At 36.7% G+C, this 23151-nt stretch overlaps 1 protein-coding gene across 5 annotated transcripts in view; it reads left to right on the top strand.

Moving 5' to 3' along the window:
- LOC110442551 (tyrosine-protein kinase Abl-like) overlaps positions 1-23151 on the top strand; it is a 71740-nt gene that overhangs the window by 31320 nt on the left and 17269 nt on the right. For 4 of the 5 annotated variants that reach the window (XM_021486236.1, XM_021486228.1, XM_021486218.1 and 1 more), the window contains one exon: positions 18712-18888. In XM_021486236.1, coding sequence (XP_021341911.1) covers positions 18712-18888 — 177 coding nt within the window. Of the gene's footprint in view, positions 1-4009; positions 4436-18711; positions 18889-23151 lie in introns of those variants that run through there. The other variant, XM_021486245.1, reaches the window with a different exon arrangement.

Genomic DNA, 23151 nt, shown 5'->3' with positions numbered 1-23151 from the left:
GAGATAGAGGCTTGTGGTAATGTTGTGTGGAGACAAATTAAATTGGTTGATTGGGTAAAGAACATTAATTTATCGGTAGATTGGAAGGTCGTTTGTACTGAATGCATAACTTGCTTGAGTGACTTTTAACATGCCGATTTCGCTAGGAATATATATATAAGGTTCATGCCTTTGTGACATCTACATTAGTTGATTACACAAGATCAGTGTTGGTGTATATTTTAGTTTAGTCAGAGCATATACCAATTGTGTTTGAGAGTACAAGAGTCTCCATTGGTGCCGCCATTTACTGCTTGGAGTAGTGCTATACTGATATAGCCAGGAGGACGTGCTTGTGTATCTGGTTATTGTCATGTTTGATAGTACCACTGTTATTGTATATAATTTGTAAATAGCAAGGAGTAATCATAATTTGACATATATCTAATGCATGTTAAAGGTATTTCATATTTTAAAGAATATTTAGGCAATCTTTATGTTTTTGTCTGTGTCAAAGAATGTTTGATATTCCCAATGTGTTAGCTAACCTCAATCATGATTTATAATGTTAATAGTGATAATGCTTGACAATGTTACCATAGGAATTAGATAGCACTGTCAATAGATGTGCAAACACTGGGACCATGTTTAACAGTGCTGCCCTAATTAGGAGTGAACATGTTTGATAGCTTATATAGTACCCTCAAAAGTACAAATAAAGATATAAAGTACTCATGGATGAAGATCCAAACTTTTGTTAAGAGTATTTTCACTGTGATAGTTATGGTCTAGTTATCCTGTGGTCACGGTGATGAATCTACACCTGCTGACCTCTAATATCAGGTCCTGATCTAGATTTGATTCTAGCCAACATCTGTATGTAATTAATGCAGTAATGGATGGACAGATTTAGATCCATGTTGAACACCTTGAGGTAGGGAATACAGTTCTCACCTGCCCAATCTATGATGATTCATTATCTGTTGTTGTTTGCCTCATGTAACATTTTAAAACCACATCGACTGCAAGGAGCTATTGGGTGTAATACAATCAGTTAGGTGATGCACACCATATCATAATATTTGCTGAAAGGTCATCCAAATTCTGGGCAATGATGTCGTCAATGTTCGTGCTTTAGGGTGGATGAATGAAAGAGGAGGGTTGGTAAAAAGATTGAGATAAAATCTTCAGGAAGTATTAAATTTTGTTTTGTGTGCAAATGTACAGAGAGTTTCAACAAAATAAATATATTGTGTGCCGTATTTATCTAGAGTAAGCAGCGTTTTGCTCTCTGCAGCGACTATAAGACCTGTCATTAAGTTACTGCTGTTGCAGTAATCACATACCTTGTTTTGTGTTGGTAAAATTACACAGAGGATGGGAAAAACAGAGAGGCGTGAAACAGAGAGGCGTGATTGAGGTGCAGACTTGTGCAGCGCTCCCCAACATGTCAAACTTGCCATATGTTCTGGTTTAGTGATCAAATTAGAGCCAGGTTACACTCTACTCATACCACAAACTGGAATCTTAATCTAAACCAAGACCATGTTCACATGACTGTCACAAAATATCTTCATCAGATTTCTTTTGTTTTCCTTGTTTTAATTGATAAGGTTAATAAGTAACCAATTCAAGTTTAAAAACACTTTCTGATAAAGACTAGATTGCCATGGTCTCTCTAAAGCAGCCATATGCTGAGTGATACATGTCTTTAGATATTAATTCTTAGAGGAGATGGTACATATGGAAATATCAAGATTGAGTTCAGCCAGGTACAGATCATATATTTACTAATAAACATACAGCTTTAAAATAAACATCTTGAGGCATGTACAGTTAATTGTGTTGTGTGTCATGGTGCAAAAGATGTTAGCTTGAATTTCTGGTGTTGACAGATTTTGAGTTTATTTTGATAATTAAACTTTATAAATGCATTGTGGGTTATGTTTTGTGTAGACTGTAGATCATTGTAAAACATGACATTGTATGTGTACCACTACAGGGTGTTCAGTACAGCACAGGATCCGGACAGCAATCAGCCATCACATCCACTTAAAATTCACAAGTAGGTTTCAAGTGCTCTTGACATTGTTGTACAACCAGACCTGGTGATGATGATGATGATTAGTTTGACAAATTGTTAGCTTTCACCAGTGAGGGCAGGATAAAATGGCATATCTTGGGGTCCGATACTCTGTGACTTCATAACTTATGGCATTCACTTTAATTTGACTTTTTTTTAAAAGTTCACTGAATTCTTTCTACATTATATCTTGTACTATGTAGTATGTACTTAAAATATTAGTTATCTGTGTGTTACATGTAGCTAGATTTGTTAAATGAGACTGATACTCAATACATGTTAGTAGTAAACTGGGGCTTATGTATAGAAAGATGAAGAGCATTCTGACTTTCCAACAGTTTCCATACAAATTCCTTGCTTATAATTCAAAGAAGAATATATGGTACTTATAAAAAGAAAGACCTTGGCCTGCTCTGTTTCAAAAGAATTTCCTTTTGATATCAAAATCTGTTCTTACTGTAGATATTAATCAGCTGCTAATTAACAAGATAATTATTTCTGAAGATGGTTTTTGAGAAGATTTATAAATTTGATGGAAATTAATTAATATGTTGTACATCATGAACAGATTTGGGACACAGCTGTTTGTAAAGGACATTTTGTACATTTAACACACCTGTTTGTGTACAAAACATCACGGCCCACTTATATCAGTTTTACGAATGTACACTGCAACATGGTGCAATGTATACAAACCACTTACGATAAAAAGAAATAGTGTGGTTTTCCTTTTTCCCAAGAAAAATGTATAAAAATAATAAAACTTCCTTGAAGTCCATTTTCTGACTAGAGCATTCACCTTTTTCTGGACCCTTCAGGTATACATAATGGGATAACTACCATGTATATATTGTATACATGACCCTTTCACCTTGTTAAGACATTACACAATACACTATATACCAGATAAAATAGATAAAAATATTGTCTCTGGGAAGTAAATGAGGTGTAAATGGCTGGAAAGTCCACAGGGCTAAAAGTTACACTGGTAAATATAAAGCTTTGTCAAATCTGATATCACTCTACAGTGTTTGTTATTAGAAAAAACTTGTTCAGTATTTGACTTAATAAGCACCCTATCCTTCATAAGCACACACTTGTTTCTGGTGAGCATCCAATTCCTATACCATAATGTAAAGCCCGACTACAAAAAAGCATCTGTTATGGCTATTTTGTGAGAATTTTGGAAGTTTCTGAAATGATCATAATTTTCCCAAATTGTGAAGTACTCTGAGTATTAGGTATAATACAGCCGGTTACAAATGAAATGGTATTGGAGTATAAGGGATGACACAAACTTATGGGAGGTCTGAAACTTGTTTCATATATCAAAGGTTCACAAGTTAAAATGATATTCTGTGGGGTCAGTTGAGGGAATAATTTGAGGAAATTAACAGAAGTCAGTTTGGTAGTGTACATTTACCTTCTTTCTCGTGTAAATCTGGTGTCATTGGGTGGGCTGTATACCTATACATTGTATATTGCATGAGTTGCTGTAATAATTTATGATACACCTTTTTCACCTGTTAGGTGTGAGGGTATGGTTCCGTACATATCTCCTGACAGATAACGTTTCAACTGTATATATATATATATATATCCCATAAATGCACTCAAAAGTGATTTTTACGGTAAAATTCTGTCAATTTTAATCTGGTGAAACATTTTGTTTCAAAGCTGTAATATTGTCATTGAATAATGTTTATGTGTGTTATAAAGGGCCTACATTGTACTTCTCAGGTACAAATGGTGTAGTCGATTACATAGATGTTGATAATTTGTATAAAGGTATACGTGGTTTATACCCTGGGCTATCGTCGGTGTAGGACATTAGCTGTATTTTGCAGTTAGATGTGTAAAGGTGGATGATTTATGTGTCGGTATAGGTAGGTATAGCAGGATATAGAAGACACTGAGTCAGCAGGTGTGGGGTGTACACAGGAGGTTAGGACACAGCATTATAAGCTGGTGTCAACACAGGTACACAGCACACCTGAGAAGTTGGACAACACACGCCCACACTTATCTTAGCCAGGCCTCGTAAACTTAAACGGGTTTCCCATAAAGTGGTTTAGCGAAGGGCACACAGTACTTTTTGGTTTATCTGCTGTGTAGTGTAAAGTAATCTCCAGTGTCTATATACATATATGTAGTTGTTTTTCCAACAAATTTCAGTGTGTTTTGTACGGTCAATGGTGGCGGGTCAGTCGAACTGTGTACTGTAAACTAGGACGGTCATCAATATACAATGGACGGCAGGTGCCACCTGTGTCAAGACTTGATTTCATGAATACTACAGCAGGTACATGGATTTAATTATCAAAAAGGTACTACAGCTAAGGAAAGGTGCCAAGGAAAAACAGTTGAAGAAAGGTGAGCTTTCATGTAACGGTGCACGCTGTTTTAAACTGATTGTATATATATATTTACAGTTACTGTTTACTGACAAGTCTCTAGTGATACACCACTGCGTAGGATTGTACCCTACATAATTATGTCTGCCTGTCGTGGTGGATGAATGACAGTGACAAAACAATGGGGGATTACTTTCCTAATTCTTTCTCACTTATACTGTCAGCTACTGGAATAGATTTACCTCTATCATATTTATGGTGTATACTTGTGGTTATTGGTATATGTTCGAGCTATTTATATCTCTGGTCTAATGATCGAGTCATCCTTGTGGGTATATTTATAGCATTAGTGATGCTCTAGTCGTGTGATGGTGACTGAATATATAGGCTTGCTGACAGGGTAAACTGCCTCGGATGTATATATTTGTACTCTTCGATTACAGGACTAAATAGGGTTTGTTATTTCAGAAGTTCAATAAGATATTGAATTTAATTTGGGTCTCTCAAAACTGTTGTCATATTTAATTGATGAATTAGAGAGTACATATTGATAAAAAAGTGTTGTGATTGTAATGATTGTGGAGATCCCTCTTTCTCCGCAGTGAGGCTACCACTCCAGTAAATCAGACGTGATTTGAGAAAATTTGCTGATTTTAGTCAGAAAACTGCAAATTAATCTGAAATTCAATTAACTTCTTGCCATCAGCAATTTTTGGACCATGATTTGAATTAATTTCCAATTCCCACATCACATTGAAATCTAATCTTAATGTCCATGTGACAGTAATACAGGGAGGTGGTGCTAACTATGTCAGGACCAGTTTCCTCGTAAACATGTGCCTCTGTCTGAGTACAAGGATCGAATAAACTAACACACACACACAACCTCCTTCCCCCCAATAATCCTGAGTATACTAGGACAAGGGAATGAACCCACACACATACAGTCTCTGTCTCTATCCCATTGTTTCAGCGTAGATATGGTCCAAGATTATATCATATGTAATTTATAAAGGAAAATAATACTTATTATTTATAATTTTTGTCACATCTGATTCTAGAACTTCAAACTAGGGGGCGATAAGCTGACTGAAAGTGAGCTCGGAGTGTTGACAGTGACATTATACACATATATAATTATTTAAGAAAAACTTTTTAACACCAGCATTTTTGTGTGTTTGCGACAGGTACAATTGGTAAGATCATTTGACTGATGATGGAGCCAGTCACAAGGGCTATTTTGAAGTGTCATATCTCGCTGAAATGTCAAACTCTTCATCTAGATATTAGGATTAATGATCATAGATAAAACAAGAAAGAAAATATAGGGTAGACAGGTAACACATGTTGTAATCACGTGTGTGTGTATACTGTAAAGTGGACATTCTCCAGGGTGGAAATGTTTTCATTGTGACTCTTCAAACCAACCGGTGTGGACATTTTTGCTTTGGAATTGGATCTGAAATATATAATATATACCCCGGTATGTAATCTATATGTAAACTGCATGTGGATATACATTTTTTCACATTAATATTCACAGAGGGAAAACTGTGAACATTTCCACATCACAATTATTTGGACTTTTACAGTAGTTGTCTTATGCTATCATGCAGTGGTATGCATGAGGCCAATCTTATGAAATGTTCTTATCATACTGGATACAATATTAATCTTGTTTGTGAGGCTTCTGTATGTTTGTCATGCTGGATACATACGTCATAACCACATTCTATCTAGTCCGAGAATTAAAGCACTTTATGACCGATATCATCACTGATTATTTCCTTATCCCTTATGCTGTCTGAACACAAAATTAAAAAGATTAAATTTATCGATTTATTTTGACTTATTGACATGTTTTAGGTATGGTTATCTCACACTTTGAGGGGTTTAGTATGATGCCGTAAAGTGGTTTAAACTCCAGGCATTATGTGGTCCTATTAGTGATGGTACCAATGTTTGCCTTTCTTCATGTGGAAACGTTAAACTGTTCAATAATGTGTAATTCAACTGTAACCTGTCCATTAGCCTGTATACCTTAGGTAACCGTTGTAAAGGGTCTAACCTGTACATCACCTGTGTGGTGGCGTAATGGTGGATGTCAACCAACTCTCATTGTCCAGTACACAATATCGGGCCCAGTCACTGACCTTTTCACCTTGGAGTTTATGTAACCAATAAGTACCTGATTGACAATCTGTCCACTGATCTGAAACATTTGACATATGGCCGTTCATACACGCCACTTAGCTCTAATGACAATCCCTAGCTGTCTAGTTTTCAGCGACTTTTATTCAGGATTAATATTTTAAGTTAACACATGTCTGTTTATATATCAAAGCTTTCATACTTGTAAACAAGTTATACTGCTCAGGGAAAACTCCTGGAATTTGAGAGCAGTGGGCCATTTCAGCAATTTTTAGTCAATATCAAAATAAAGAGAGGCAATCCTATGTAAAATTAAAATTAAATTGTAACATGGAGGGGTCAATTTCAGTTTTGAGGAATTATTGGCCCCATGGCCCGGCCCCTCCAGGATTATGCCTGCTGCTATTTCATAGTAAGATATTTCCACACCAGATATACATGTAGTCAAGGTCCTTTTATTTCATACTTGTATAATAGCATTGTTTTCTGAATGCTGTCCATTATTAGTTTGTATGAAAATTCAAATAACCCTTCCACTATCAAAAGTTCTCATAAAAACCTATTCCACGTTGGAAAATTCTCATAAAAAGACAGAAGTATTTCTGCATGAATTAGAATATTAGTTTTTGTGTATTTAAACATTTGAAGAACACAACAAATATTTTGGAACAAAAATGGAAGATTTCAAATTTTCGCTGTTACTTCAGCGTTTCCCACTTGAGTTGCTAAGTTTTCTGGCATTATAAACACGCTACATCTATTCTCATAAGGCCACCATTCACTGCCATATCTCTGCCTTCTTTGTGGTAGGTGATCAGCCTATATTGTACTGCTGCTGTTATGGGTCTGCTGAGGGACTCCATGAGCCAAGTTGAATACTATCAGTTGCCACTGATTTAGTTGCAAGTTGTGCCTAAAACATTTGGAAATAAAAAAGTACAAGGGTCATAAAGTAGCCACGGCCTGGTAAATAGACCTTGTTTAGGGTTCTAACTTTGCATCAGATGTTGTACTCCATTGCACATTGTGTCATAAAAACACTGAGCGGTCCCTTATTTTCTCCTTAACCTTTTCAGTCCTGCTATCTATATATTACACAAGTTCAGATCAATGGATAAGGGCGAATATAAACCTATTCCCCCCTGCTATCCTGTATGGATTATACCAGATCAATGGAGACAAGTCTAAAGTACATAGGGTGGAAATGGTTAATATCTTAATACACTCAAACATGGTATCATGAAAATTGTCAGTTCAGTTGCTGTACTTCTTCATTTTAGCTACCTCACACCTAGTGTCATGCTAACAACCAAACACAGGTATAGAACCCTCCTGGAGGGATCAACTGCTTTAACTGGCTGGTCGGAATAAAGGACAGCTACAAAACGGGGTTGAAGAAATATTATGATGTTTTCTTTGAAAGAGAGTTAAGGTTATAATAAAGGGATCCTAAGCTTGAAATGTAAACATTCCACATGTTGAGGGGGATAGCAGGGTGTACCCCATAAAAAATCATTGTTGAGGGGGATAGCAGGGTGTACCCCATAAAAAATCATTGTTGAGGGGGATAGCAGGGTGTACCCAATGAGAAATCATTGTTGAGGGGGATAGCAGGGTGTACCCAATGAGAAATCATTGTTGAGGGGGATAGCAGGGTGTACCCAATGAGAAATCATATTTCACCTGTTCATTAGGTACATCACTATAATACACTCTTCTGCCATTTCCAACATCAGAAGAAAAAGTAGTTTGTGAAATCTGGCATGATATACATACAGGTAATTGTCAATAACTTATAAATAGCTATTGAATGATGTGTTCAGAAAATATTTATTGTAACAATTACAAACATGATCGCAGTGAATGAGGAAACCCGGCAGAAGTGATACCATTTCCAGGGTATCTATTTACCATCAGACTAAACACTGGTGCAGAAACACATGTAAAACAGTCTGTGTTGGACATTCCTAGGGAGTTTAGTGCAACATTTGTTGGCAGCTGGGGAGGGTCTGACATCCCCCTTATTCACAGTTCAGGGTGCCTTCTTGATGACCTTTTACCCCCAATTTGTAGACAATGTTGTGGTAATATTTATGATGGTTGTTTGGGGATTACTGTGTTAGAGCCCCGACATTAGAAATCTACAAATAAACATCCAGTACTCTAGTTCTATGGGAGAAGTCTCCCCCCAAACAATGTGGGTAGGAATCATTGGATAAAGAACTAACTCACTACGATGAAATGTTTACATCTTGTACATATGCTATGGGGATTTTTATTGGTTGCTGTGACCATTATTTGTATTTATATTCATTCAGATAACTAATAACATTTAGACACATTATACATGTACCTGTAGGGTTATGTTGTGATGTTTAGGGTAGTTTTTCCCCACATGTTTTTTTAGGGTAGTGTTTGGTAAATGTTGTGGGAAGGGGAGAGTGAGTGCGATATCCACTGTTAAAAGATATTATTATTGCTTTTACGTGTATAGAGTACAGCTATAGGAAAGGATAATATTACAGATATGATATGGGATAGTTTGAGGACTTCTTGGTACTACCGGCCTCCAATCTCCACATGCCATGAATCATTTGTGGAGACCATCACAGTGCTGTGGTTCATCCTTTAACCTATCACGATCATGACTAGTACACCTAATGAGATTTACTCATTCACCCCTGAAATTTCATAATGAACTATTCCAACCTTTGAATTGGAAGAGTTTAAATGTGTCTTCAGGGGTGAATGAGTTAAACCCAATGTAACCATGGAACAGAACACACTGCTGTTCAGGTCGGAATGAGTAAGAAACTTTATAATTTTGAGTATCATCATTGCAGGCAGTTTGTCTGGACCACAAGATATAAGGAGAATTAAGATAAAAATGAGAGTTAAAAAGGCGCTAGTTTGTAGGTACAGTTACAGCACCCCTTGTTAGACATACACCCCCTCACCACTCATCTCTACAGGAAAACCTAGGTAATAGTCCTTGACTTCAATTAACCCTGGTCATCCCTGTGGACCACCGTCTTAGGTCTTAGTGTTTCTTTATATGTTTATCGGGCTCTGGTTCATTTGATATGTGTTCTTTCATAAAAATTGAAACCCATGTAGTTATTTGATGTTTAGTTATAGTATTATAAGCCCTTAATTAAATCCTTTCCACTGAAAAGTAAACTAAAGACTTGTATGGGACAAGCCTGATGGTGGGAAAGTAATGTGAGTGCCCTGTACGGTGAGTTTTGAGCTTGATCAGATTTCTGACGTGTCACTGGCCATTCAGGGTTCCCTTCTGTCAAGGTGGACCAGTCAAAGGAACATTTCAGCCCCTTTATGTGGTCACATCTGGTGACTGAGATCTGTGTAGGTGTTGTTTGAAACCATCACAGGTTGAGGGTCTTCCTTTGATGTAAGTGCACTATATTGAACACAGTGTATATGGGACAGATAAGCCAAAAAAAGAAAATTGCACATATAGACTGTTAACATGTTTATGTACTGTGTTCTTCATACAGATCGCTGTTATCTCTGATATCATATGAAGCTAGACAAAGCGAAATTTAAGAAAACATTTTTTTTGTACAAGACATTTAATTTGGTGTTAGATAAAGCATTCAAATTATTTTCCGTTTTGCTCACGAAATCCTGCATAACCAAATATGGTTTTGCAGATGGTAGTTTTTCTTGCTGCCATTGATTTAAGGATTTGTGCGTGTGCAGTGTGTGTTAGGATATTTGCGGCCATGGATTCCCCCTGTGAGGGGTGCTTATTGCACTGTAGTCATCACGCAAGGTGCATAAAATGCATCACATTCACTGGTGTGTACAGTCTGTGATGTGTCGGCCGATCATGGATCATGTCTGGTGATCGGTGCAGGGTATCGAACACCACAGGTTTGATAGATCACACGTCTGGAATAAGTTCATGTTGTCTGCCAGTTTAGGCTATATACAGTTGTGAACAAAGCGTGAAAGTCTGCTCAGCTTTCTAGCCATGTTTTACTATAGACCATTTGGTGTATAAGTTTAATTAGCTTGATGGCTGTTTTTTATAGAAAAATTGGCATTCATTGCACCACAATCATTGTCCAGGTGTATACATTAAGTCTGGTTAGCTTGATGGCAGTGTTATTTTACTGTAATCACTGTTTTGGTGCACAAGCCTGGTTAGCTTGATGCTATTAATATTACTAAATACAGATCTAGAATGGCACTCCCTACGCTTTAGTGTAAATCTGGTTAGCAAGACCGTGGTGTTTTACTATATACACTGTTCTGGTGTACAAGCCTGGTTAGCTTGATGGCCATATTATACTAGAGACAAAGTAGCAGTACCCCCTACACATAATACACTGTCCGGGTGTATGTCTGGTTATCTTTGTGGCTGTGTTTCATTGTTATGACAAAGATGTACTTTTCAGAGGACTTTTAACAGATTATTGTAGAAAGGTACAAGTTTGGAAATTCCTTCATTGTAACTGGATTGTACATGCATGTTTAACTTGACATGTGTTACATTTAAACCTGGACAGGCTAAAATGTTGCTGACAGATTGTGTACAATAGAATACATTGACATCAGCATAAAGACTGGCTTGTTCCTCTCATGTTTTTTTTACGTGGAAATTTGTTTATCATGTCGTTCACCTGTACTTACCTGTGTTATGGACACGCCTACGTCTCACCAGTGTATCCACCCTGTACAGAAAACGCAGATTTCCATCTCAGGTTCCTCATGTATAATCGTATTGTTACAGGGACAAAACAGATCGGACCACCAGAGATGTGGGACATTTCCCACTCAAACAACAATCAATAGTCACTTCAACATACGGAGATCACAATTTGTATGAGTGCTGGAATACATTGAATGAGTTTTTAAAAAGATTGTCATCATTGTGGAACTTTAGTAGCATGTGTCACCATTGGTCATTACTGATAGATGTGATCCGGTTTTATGGTCAGTAATATTCAGCTCATGGTAATTACAAGGAACGGTATCGACCAATGTATCTCTATCTGCAGTAACAAAACAGGATCTTGAGAATATATATAACGAATTTAGATATCAATTGGCAAGAATTAAAAATTAGAAGATTATATCTTTCAGTTCCACTTGGAGTTGAAAGATGACTAATTTTCAAAATTTGTCATTTCACCATAAATCATTAATGTTCCTGTCTTTCATGAATTCAAACTTCATATACTTAAAATCTCAGGTATTCATGGAAAACTGGCTTTCTTCATATAAAAACAATATGAAGATCATAGCATGTAACTGTCCCCGTCAGAGTGACACTTGGACAAAGTGTATATTGATTTGACACAGTTAGGCTAAATGGAGATGGACTACTTCCTCTGTTACACTGCAGGGTCACAGAGGAAATGAGTGTCTGACCCTACCACTAATACCAGTCATATATCCATAATGGTAAAAAAAACGCCAGCGTTTACATACAAATACATTCATCTGGTTACATATGTATGATCAATATCAAATCATGCAATGATGGAAATAGCATTTGTTGGTATCAGCTCATCAGTACAATGGGAGATACGTTGATATTGACATTATCAATAACAATATATCAAAATGGAACGCTTGAGTTTGTGGCCTACATCTACTGTCACTATTCATGAAATGACACATTATGGCAATCTCAAATACAAGCATATTTTTAATATTTGTTTTCTTTTTATTATTATATAAACATTAAAGTTGGAGCATGCTGGACTTATCACCACTTACACTATGTTATATACCCCATTAATCAGCTTTTCAGGAGTCATTTATTATAAGCTGATTCCATGAGCTGTCAACCAGCACAGGAACGTGTTTCCCCTGTTTTAGATTTCTACCTAGGGAATACCACTTTCATCTGTAACCCCATCCCCCACTCAGAACTAATAGCTGATTCTCAACTATCATTTCTTTATCCTCACATTAGCTCCCCAAACCATGTGCACCGATTCAAACTATATATAACTCCTCCCACAATACTACAAGCAATATAGTTCCTCTGTCTCCAATGTCCCCCACTTTCTGTAGTCTGCTTACAGAGTCTCCATCCAAGGCCTGGGTTTAGATTTAGATCTTTTGTTTATAAAATGGTTCCTTATTAGGTTCTTACAGATTCATTTCTTGAAAATAAAATCATAAATTGAGCCACATGACTTCCTGTTTCAAGTTCCTATATAAATAGCCCAGGCTGACTCTTCCTGACCCTTTTCAACTCCAGTCATTGTCTCTGTGTCCTTGAACTCCCCATCTGACTCCATCAGAACCTAGTCCTCATTGAGTCTTGGATCTTCACCTACTTAACTGAGGCCTATAGATAGCCCTCTGACTCCACCCACACTTCTTTCCTCCTCCCCTACTCCTCAATGGCCCTAGATAGCCTATCTGATTCCACTCCCCCTCCCCCTCCCCCTCTAGGTCGAAGTCTGATCCCTAATGGGTTTCTAGTGTACACTTAATCCCAATGACATGTTTTGCCACTCTTCTGGTTGATAATGGTTTAACCATTGTTGTTGAATTTGGAAAATAAAGCAGGGTTATTTTACAGATATTTCACTAGAGTTGCATTAGCCTGTCAGATTGTGAGATAAATAAATTTCGCAAAAGCAGTTTTTATTTTGCTGGCTCAGCTCATAAACAGTTTTGAATTACGTTCACTTGAATTTGAACAGGAAATAGACATGATGAAGCTCAATGTATTTGATTGGTATCTTGGGTAAACAGAACACGAAGATTTATGCTTGAACAATATGTATACGTACCTGGGATTTCCTTGACACCTGGAGTTGTCTGCGTCTGAGCCCGCGTAGATGTTATCTGTAGCATTACATTATATTGTAGATTGGCTGTAGATTGGTGTCACTGTAGCATGAAAAATATATATCTATGCCTATCTGTAGATCTGATGTATCGGATTGTGTGACAGGAAAAGGAGGAAGTACCACCTCTTTGCGTGGTAACAACATCAGTTTATGTAGCTTTGTCGTAAACATTTTTTCTCCAGGGAGCGTAAATTATAGAATACTGTTCCTGAAATGGATCAGATGCATTCACAATGTGGAAGCAGTGTTATCTGGTCATTTGAAACAACGAATTGAAACAATTTTTTTGTCTTGAATTATGATGACACCATTATTTAGAAAAATCTTGTTTGAAAAGTTTGCAGCATTTTTTGTTCTTACTAGCTATAGACTTTAAAATACTGATAAATGAGCTCAATGTAGAACAGCAACATTTCAAAACCTTTGATGAACTCAAATTTACATGTACATGTAACAAAAGCAATATGCTGTAGTGTAGTCTATGGCTATGTGTAGACACCAACCACATCCTTGTGATCCTGTGTCTAAGGAATAATCTAATGGTACATTTGTAGTAACAAACTTCTGTGGAGCATGCCTCTTTGAAATTTACATGCTATGTTATGAAGGGGAAGAGATCCCTGCAACAGAGCTCTTTTGTACTCTCTGTAAAATCCAAGTACAGGAAGCGAAATAAACCGTAGGGATCAAGATCTGCGAGTATGGTTGACTTTTCTCCCAAAGAAACACACCTTGGTGTCTGTCTGAGGTTTAGTGAGTGTTTGAAAGCTGAAACTTCCCAACAGGCTGTGTTACAGTGTGACAATGATATATGTAGATTTCTAGCTTTGTAGCAGGTTTGTGGTCAGCCAAAAAAATAGATAAATCATGTATACTTGGAATATTGGGCCAGAGGGAAATAAACAACCTTAACTAGCATGTTAGAAAATAGATACAGATTTATGTGGAGTGTTGTGTGCTTTGTTGAGATTTAGTGAGGTGTGTAGAAGGATGTATTGTGTAATTGACAATGTTGATTGATAGCGTGCCTATCCAGGTTCATTCAAGTTTCTATACATGCTTGCCAATTAACCCTCCCAATTGGGATGGAGACTCCAGATTTTGGACACTAAAATTAAGCAATTTCAACAAGTGAATTTTCTTAACTGTGCCTATTTTCTAAGATCAGCTGATTGCATCTGTGAAAAGAGCTCAAAAGATACAATTTAAAAGAACTATTTTTTCCCTAGGGATATATACACACCTTTTATTTATGTTTTTAATTCTGAGCATGGGTAATGGAGATTACAAACAGTTGGCAAGTATGTCTATAAGGTATCCAAATCAAGCTTTTGTCTGACTAGTTTTCTATGACTGATTATTTTGAGAAATAAATTTAGAAAAAAAAAGAATAATAATGAATTAGAAAAAAAAATGGTTTCAAGCAATGTAGTACAGATTAGCCTTGGCCAGCTGCCTTGAGAGTATTGCTACTATAGTGCCTGCAGGCCTATGGAACGTGAGGTAAGCAGAGTGAGGTGGTGATGCAGAGTGAGGTGGTGCTATAGCCTGCTCCTGTACATTTGTGCCCCTCCCTCAGCAGCCTGTAAAAAATACCACACCTATTGATTTTGTATAAAGGATTGCATTGAAGGTACACATTACAGTTAGTTGTATCGCCACTCGCTGGCATAAACACTGGCGTTTACAAACCGAGTTATGATCGCCACCATTAATATCTTTTTATTGTAACAATAATTCATGTCACAGTAACAAGCGTAAGGCTTTGTGTGACTAGCCCGCCGATGTTGATGTTGATATTATTGCGGCATGCTGCTTCCGTACAGACAGACCACTGTTTGTCATCGTTTGATAGAGTTTTGTTTATGCCTGAGTTTGTAACCATTTGATGGAATTGTGATTACTCTCGACTGCCGCTGTGATCGTCACATCAATGCTATATAGCTTTCATAGGTGTCCAAACGCGATGCAGACGCGATGCTGCATCGTACCGTAGGTGTCCCTTTCAATTGGTTATGGATATATCGTACAGTATGACAAATTAGGGAAGTGGGGAACTATTACAACTTATGTATAATGGAAAGATGAGGCGATTATCGCAAAACCTCCTAAACCATTTAATGGTAAAAGTGTGAACGACATGGTATAATAAATTCATTTGATGCAAATATCTGGATTTACACCATAGATGTTACTTTGTCAGATCGGCAGAAAATGGTTTTGCCCTTTCAGATACAGCTGGTCATGTAAATATAGAGTACATATATGTGTGCTGAAAGTACTGTAAAAGGATATATGTGGTAAGTTCTGTGTCTGGGCTGGGATATAAGAACAGTCGGGTAATATGGTTAGTTGAGTCATCAGTTCTGTGAAGAGCCTAGAGTAGTACAAACACAAGTGTTGAAACTGAAAGGCATATGATCTGTCCTAAAGCTACAAACCTGTGTTCAGAATTTGAGGTGAGGGACAGCACCAGTCTAGAGCTATGATCACCCATGGCCAGATCAGGTTACAAACATCAATGATATTTGAAAGACTAAATTCTCTCCCAGTAGGAATACTTGAATTCATTATGGGGATTTTCCTTTTTAATAATGCAAAAATCAGAAAATTGTATGGAACATTATGATATTTGTGTACATTTTTTTTTTAATTTGTCTATCTAGAGACATCATAACATGGTACATGTGTAATAAGTGGAAAGTGACCAATTCCATGCATTTCAGTTTAAAAAGCATTTGTCTTACTTGCATTATATCAAGGTAAACATGTTTGTCTGCGGACTAAATGACCTAACAAGTTTAGTCAGATCATGAGAGCAAGATGTTTAGGTTCAGCCTTCCCTCAGTGTTTGTTGAAGTAATGGATTTAGGGAGGGGTCCCAGATAAATAGATAGGACTATCTTTTGGCTGTAAGTTTTTGCTTAAGTGTGCAACATGGATGCATGCATAAAAAGGCTTTTGAGCAATTCTGAGTATTTAAACAGGTTCTTAATGGTGAAATTTATCTCTATGCATCAAAGTTATGTTTTCAGGGATTCAATACTTCAGAATGTATAATGTTCTAGGGACCAAGACTTCATGCATAAACATGAAGTTATCACTGTGTACTAGAAGTTGAAAACTTCAGTTTGATAAATTCTTAAAAAGCCGAAAATGAAATCAGTTGTAAAATTTAGGGTGTATTAGAAATCAGAGTTGATGGATTGACTTGATGTTATTTGGTGTAATAACTGTGTAATTTACCTGTTCATGAATGGAATCGTTACCCGTCACAGGTATATATATACCAGGAGACCACAGGGCAGCAGGTGTAATTACAGGTGTATTTAGTAAGGTAATGTAGGTCTCCCATTCTAATTGTTAAATCAAGTACAATGGGAGACGTTTTTCATTTTGTATACCCCCGAAGTATTTCCCTTCACTCAAGTCATGTCCGTGAGATACCAAGACATGGGGAGTTGAACTGTCAAGTATTTTTCACACGAGCAACCCCGTCATAGATCATGACCAAATTGCATGTTGTAGCCCCATTGAAACGGGCAGCAATGACATGGCCAACATTTTATATAAAAACTAAAGGTAGTTAAGGGTGTTATCCTGTTACGTCCCATAATACTTGGAGTGTAGTTGTAGATAAGTATATTTCACAGATTTGAAATTTTACAAGTGTAATATAGCGTTAAATAATGTGAACGTAAATTTTGAAATGACATACACTTTGTCTAATAGAATCAATTGTTTCTAAACGTCTTGAAACAAGGTGAATTGCAAACTAATCAGGATCTACGATATACGTGCTCTTGACTTGTCCCTGGTGCGCTTTCGACACAAGTCCCTGTTGCAGATCGATGTTTCTCTGTTAGAACATCTCCTGCTGATACAGGGATTAATTTACCTCCTCTCTGCAGTGTGGCAGGATTTTGCACATTTTGTTACAAATCTTGGTTCATCCCTGCTATTACACTGTGTAAATGTCATCGCTGATGAAACTGTTTGTTTATTCAATTTCCAATCCTAAAAAAAATGATGAAATTGCAGAATCAGCACAGCCAGTTTGTGATGTGTTTGTATGGAGATTTACAAATTACCTATGGCTTGATTTGACAATGTAAGACTTCAATGTAACGATCAATCAGGCTTATTATATAATATAATTACACTGCAGAATACACCAGTATAAAGTCCTTTTAAAAACCAACACCGCAACCTGGGCACTGTATTCATCCTTCAGTAAGCCTATGGGGCTAACATATTTACTCTTACTTAAAGTAGAGGATGGGCTTTTAAGCTTATTGCAGAACAATGAAATAGCATTTGTTGGCATTTTTACATAAACTGCAACAGACATAGATGGGCTTATTTCTGAATAAATACAGTAGTATACAGAACTGGTTGCTGTTTTACTTTTCCGAGTAGTTGATCACACCTGGATGTATCCAGGTCTGATTTAACATTTTGTGACTGTTAGAGACCTATAGCGTTTGACACACTTATATTGCCATACATGTAAGCATTATATTGCAGATCCATATACATTTTAATTTGCCATACATGTAAGCATTATATTGCAGATCCATATACATTTTAATTTCTTTTCCAAACATTTGATTTGGGCTAGATGATAAAAGTCAAAATATATAACATGGTTGTAGTGTGAAATAGATCTGGCAGGGGGCATTTTGTGTTTAGGTATTTACATAATGGTACAAGGAAAGAAGATATTGAAAGCCTTCTATTGCATTAGGCCCTAGAAGCCTGCTGGTCGTTAACAGTGCTGAGTATGTAGGGGTGAAAGGGTTATAAAAACAAGGCCCTATTACAAAGAATGCAACAATAATGTTCATGTTTCTGTTGAGTCAACATTAGTCTGTGGACTTTGATCTCGGTGGAGATGAAAATGTTTGCAACAAAATTAATCACAAAAAGATAAATTTGAATCAACTCAACCTGTATACATATAGCTTCATCATACATGTTTGTATGTTAATTCTGTGAACCAAGGTCTTGTTTCCTTCCTACTTTTTGGAATAAATTTTAATATCTGAATGCAAAATCAGCTAAATTGAAATTTTTCAACCCATTCACCCCTGAAATTTCATGATGAACTATTCCAACATTTGAATTGGGAGAGTTAAAATGTGTCTTCAGGGGTGAATGAGATATAGGGATGACAAAACACAAATATTTAGAGACAGTACTGATTTAACAGGTGCTGCTTAAGGAATGTTGCATGCCATTTGAAGAACTTTGATATTTTGAAATTAATACACTAATAAAGAAAATAATTTGTTTTTTCCAGATTCCCTCCTGCAGACACGCCCCCTTCCAGATGCGCCCTCTATTGGTGATGTTCTCAACACAAAATGGATGTCCAAGGAGAATCTGTTAGCCAGTCAGAATGAGGATGATCCAAACCTCTTTGTTGCCCTCTACGACTTCCAGTCAGGGGGAGACAACCAGCTCAGTATTGTTAAAGGTAACTGTCCCTAGGAAGGTTAGAGGGTAATGTTTTACTTACAGTATAGGAGATCTAGAGGAAAAGGTTTTACTCACAGTGTAGGAGATCTAGAGGATAAGGTTTTACTCACAGTGTAGGAGATCTAGAGGATAAGGTTTTACTCACAGTATAGGAGATCTAGAGGATAAGGTTTTACTCACAGTGTAGGAGATCTAGAGGATAAGGTTTTACTCACAGTATAGGAGATCTAGAGGATAAGGTTTTACTCACAGTGTAGGAGATCTAGAGGATAAGGTTTTACTCACAGTATAGGAGATCTAGAGGATAAGATTTTACTCACAGTGTAGGAGATCTGAGGGTGATTTCTGAAGAGGATAACAATTTACTCATAGTCTAGAATGTATAAAGGTTTACAAATAGAATGTATTGTCTAGTGGAAGATACTGGTTACTCTAGAGGTGGATAAATAATTTTCTCAAGGCATATGAGATCTAGAGGTGGATAAATAATTTTCTGATAGTATATGATTGGATTGAAGACCATGATGTACTCATGGTGTATTCAGAGTTTGAGGAAGATAATGATTGACTCATGGTATGGAAGGTCTTATAGTGCAGGACAATGGTACATGATTTACTCAAGGTATAGAAAATGTACAGGATTATCTTAATGAGTATGATCATTTTCTACCAAACTGTAGCATATAAAAAATAAACTATTGATATGGTCAATGCATAAATTCTTCAGCTGAGGGTTAAATTTCCATATTCCCCTTACCTGCATAATGATTTTCCTCTTTCTCCCACCTCGTACCAGGTCTATAGAAAACAAATTACAGTGACATAAAACAAACTTAATAAACCAGAGGTTTACCTAAAAATAAACAAGTTTGCAAAAAGCTCCACAGCAAGCTTGTATAATAATTGTTTATCTCCGTGAGGCAATATCAGTCTCGGCACTAGGTGTTCTTTCACTGATCAAATTAAAATTTAATTATGTCATATAACCATCAGATGACACACAGTTTCAGAACATCATCAGCCAACAAGATACTGAATATTTTGAAACTCAACAAAATTTGCTTTTATGAACTTTCTAGTTAGGATTTACAATCAGCAATGAATAAACCCATAATTTCTACTTGAGTGTTCCACAGGGAATACACATGTCTTGCATGTGTAGAGGTGGGGAAAGGTAATCTACACTTAAAAGATCTAGGGGAGGTACGGTGTCGAAACAGAAAGTCATATAGCTCAGTTTTTCACAGGTCTACACATGGATTGGTAGGGAAATGAGAGACCAAACTGTAGCATATAAAAAATAAACTAAATAACATGTTGTGGAGCAAAGAGAATTCTAAATTAATTTCAAGTAAAAAAACAAAAAACGTGGATTTAAGTTATCTTTGGAATACCAATAGGTTTTATATGGTACAGTAATCAATACATATACTGGTACAGGTAATTAATGGAAGTCCTGTGCGTGTGACTTAATAGCAAATCTTACATCTCCTTTCCAGTAGCTATAAAAATGCATTTGGAACTCTGGTAACAAATCAGTCATGTGAGTAATTTTGAGATTTGGTAGGTTCAAACGAAGCTTAGCATCAACACTTCTCAATTACCTAGGCAGCGCGAGTTTGCAGATTTTATTATTCTCCAAAAGGTCACCATGCAATCATTTTGTTCAAAGTATTTCTAGTAGCAACCATAGATGTAACAACCAATTGGCGAACAATTTGCGACTTTCGTGGAAATTTGGTTTGATTTATGTGTCTCTCGTAAAATGATTATAAAATGACATCATGGAGACCAGTAAAATATCTATTTATAAATACAATACATACAGTTGAGGAGGAATGGTCATTATGGGTAACAAGTCGTATGTTTCATGGGTGCCTTTGGAATATTCAAAGACATTGCTCCCTTGTTGCTGGTTAATACCACGAGAACGGTTACCATTGGTCTAATGGCTTCTTCCCAGCACCTCAGGAATACAGTTTGGACGGTTTCAAAAACAACCATTAAAAACTATGTACTGTTGTTCATTTAGTGACCACTAAAAAACCCTTTCTAGATACAGATTATTTTAATGGTATGTTGCAAATTGTACTAAACAGGTAGTTCTGTAAGGATAATGACAATACAGTTCTGTAGCGATAATGACGATACAGGTAGTTCTGTAAGGATAATGACGATACAGTTCTGTAGGGATAATGACAATACAGGTAGTTCTGTAGCGATAATGACGATACAGGTAGTTCTGTAGGGATAATGATAATACAGGTAGTTCTGTAGGGATAATGATGATACAGGTAGTTCTGTAGGGATAATGATGATACAGGTAGTTCTGTAGCGATAATGACGATACAGGTAGTTCTGTAGCGATAATGACGATACAGGTAGTTCTGTAGCGATAATGACGATACAGGTAGTTCTGTAGGGATAATGATGATACAGGTAGTTCTGTAGGGATAATGATGATACAGGTAGTTCTGTAGCTAAAATGACGATACAGGTAGTTCTGTAGCGATAATGACGATACAGGTAGTTCTGTAGGGATAATGATGATACAGGTAGTTCTGTAGAGATACTGACGATACAGGTAGTTCTGTAGCGATAATGACGATACAGGTAGTTCTGTAGGGATAATGACGATACAGGTATTTCTGCAGGGATAATGACGATACAGGTAGTTCTGTAGGGATAATGACGATACAGGTAGTTCTGTAGGGATAATGATGATACAGGTAGTTCTGTAGAGATACTGACGATACAGGTAGTTCTGTAGCAATAATGACGATACAGGTAGTTCTGTAGGGATAATGACGATACAGGTAGTTCTGCAGGGATAATGACGATACAGGTAGTTCTGTAGGAATAATGACGATACAGTTCTGTAGCGATAATGACGATACAGGTAGTTCTGTAGCGATAATGACGATACAGGTAGTTCTGTAGGGATAATGACGATACAGTTCTGTAGCAATAATGATGATACAGGTAGTTCTGTAGCAATAATGACGATACAGGTAGTTCTGTAGTGATAATGACTATACAGGTAGTTCTGTGGTGATAATGACGATACAGGTAGTTCTGTGGGGATAATGACGATACAGGTAGTTCTGTAGCTATAATGACGATACAGGTAGTTCTGTATGTTACTTGTCATAACTATTGTATGCTGCCTACTGAAAGAAATGTCAGGAGCAACTATTCCTGTCTTAGTGTCATATATTATACAGATATTAACAAGTTTAGAAATATACACATATGCATAAAGGGTTTTAGTTTGCAATATATCAAGAAAAAGGATGTGATGCAGTGTTGATTAGGACTTCCATATCAGAAATGTTATCAACTCTTTATCACAGGGCATTTACTGGTACAGACCCATGGATTTCTTGACCAAGTTCAATCCCCCAGCCAGACCATGCATAATTAATGTAGCTACTCCAATTGATTGCTGGATATTGTTTTATGCAATGAAATATTTAAATCTTTTTGGATTTGCATAGAAGATGGCTGTAGTTGTGTAGTTGTAGGATTTATTGACTGTGTTTCAAGATGCAACAAGGAGAGAGAAAGTAAATAATTCTGAAAATGTTGTATCTGTAGCGTAGCCTTGGAAAGGAAGAAAATAGTCATGAAATAAATGCAGGAACAATGTGGTATTTTGTGTAACCGTGCTATTTTGAAGGAAGTTTGGAAATTAATCAAGGAAGAACATACAGGACAGAAAGAAACGCTTCTGTGTGTCTGTGTAGGATGTAGGTTAGAAACCTTTGTTTGGAATATCTTTGAATGTAGTCAACAAAAAGTGTGTTCCTTTCTGTGAAACAATGCAATTGGATGATGGATGAAAAGGCATTTATTCTTTGAAAATCAGTGAAATGTCTATCTGTGCTGTGAAATTAAATAGGAGTCCGGTGTCTTAAGACCATCAATTAAGAATGGATATTGATTACGATAAAATGGACAGAATGTGTCCTCTAACCTTGGAAACAGTGACAGCATTAACGACCTGACAGTGGATGTTAATGTAACAGTGGCACTCAGGGTTAACCACGTGGCTAGTTAAAAACTGACAGACATCAGAGCTTGACCATGGGTTTGATGTTTTCAGATAAAAGTATATATTGTTTCATCAAGCTTATTTGCATATTGGTAGAAAAGTTTATAAGATTAGTAGGCCAGTTTAATACCTAACAGTTAACCCAAATGTTTAGTTTATTGTGTGAAGTGGAATATTGTGATCAGTATCTTTGATTTATTGTGTTTG

The sequence above is a fragment of the Mizuhopecten yessoensis genome, unplaced genomic scaffold (assembly GCF_002113885.1).
Source record: "Mizuhopecten yessoensis strain PY_sf001 unplaced genomic scaffold, ASM211388v2 scaffold1883, whole genome shotgun sequence".
Classification (NCBI taxonomy): Eukaryota; Metazoa; Mollusca; class Bivalvia; order Pectinida; family Pectinidae; genus Mizuhopecten; species Mizuhopecten yessoensis.
The sequence above is the reverse complement of the archived record's forward strand: the minus strand, read 5'-3'. Positions and strand labels throughout refer to the sequence as shown.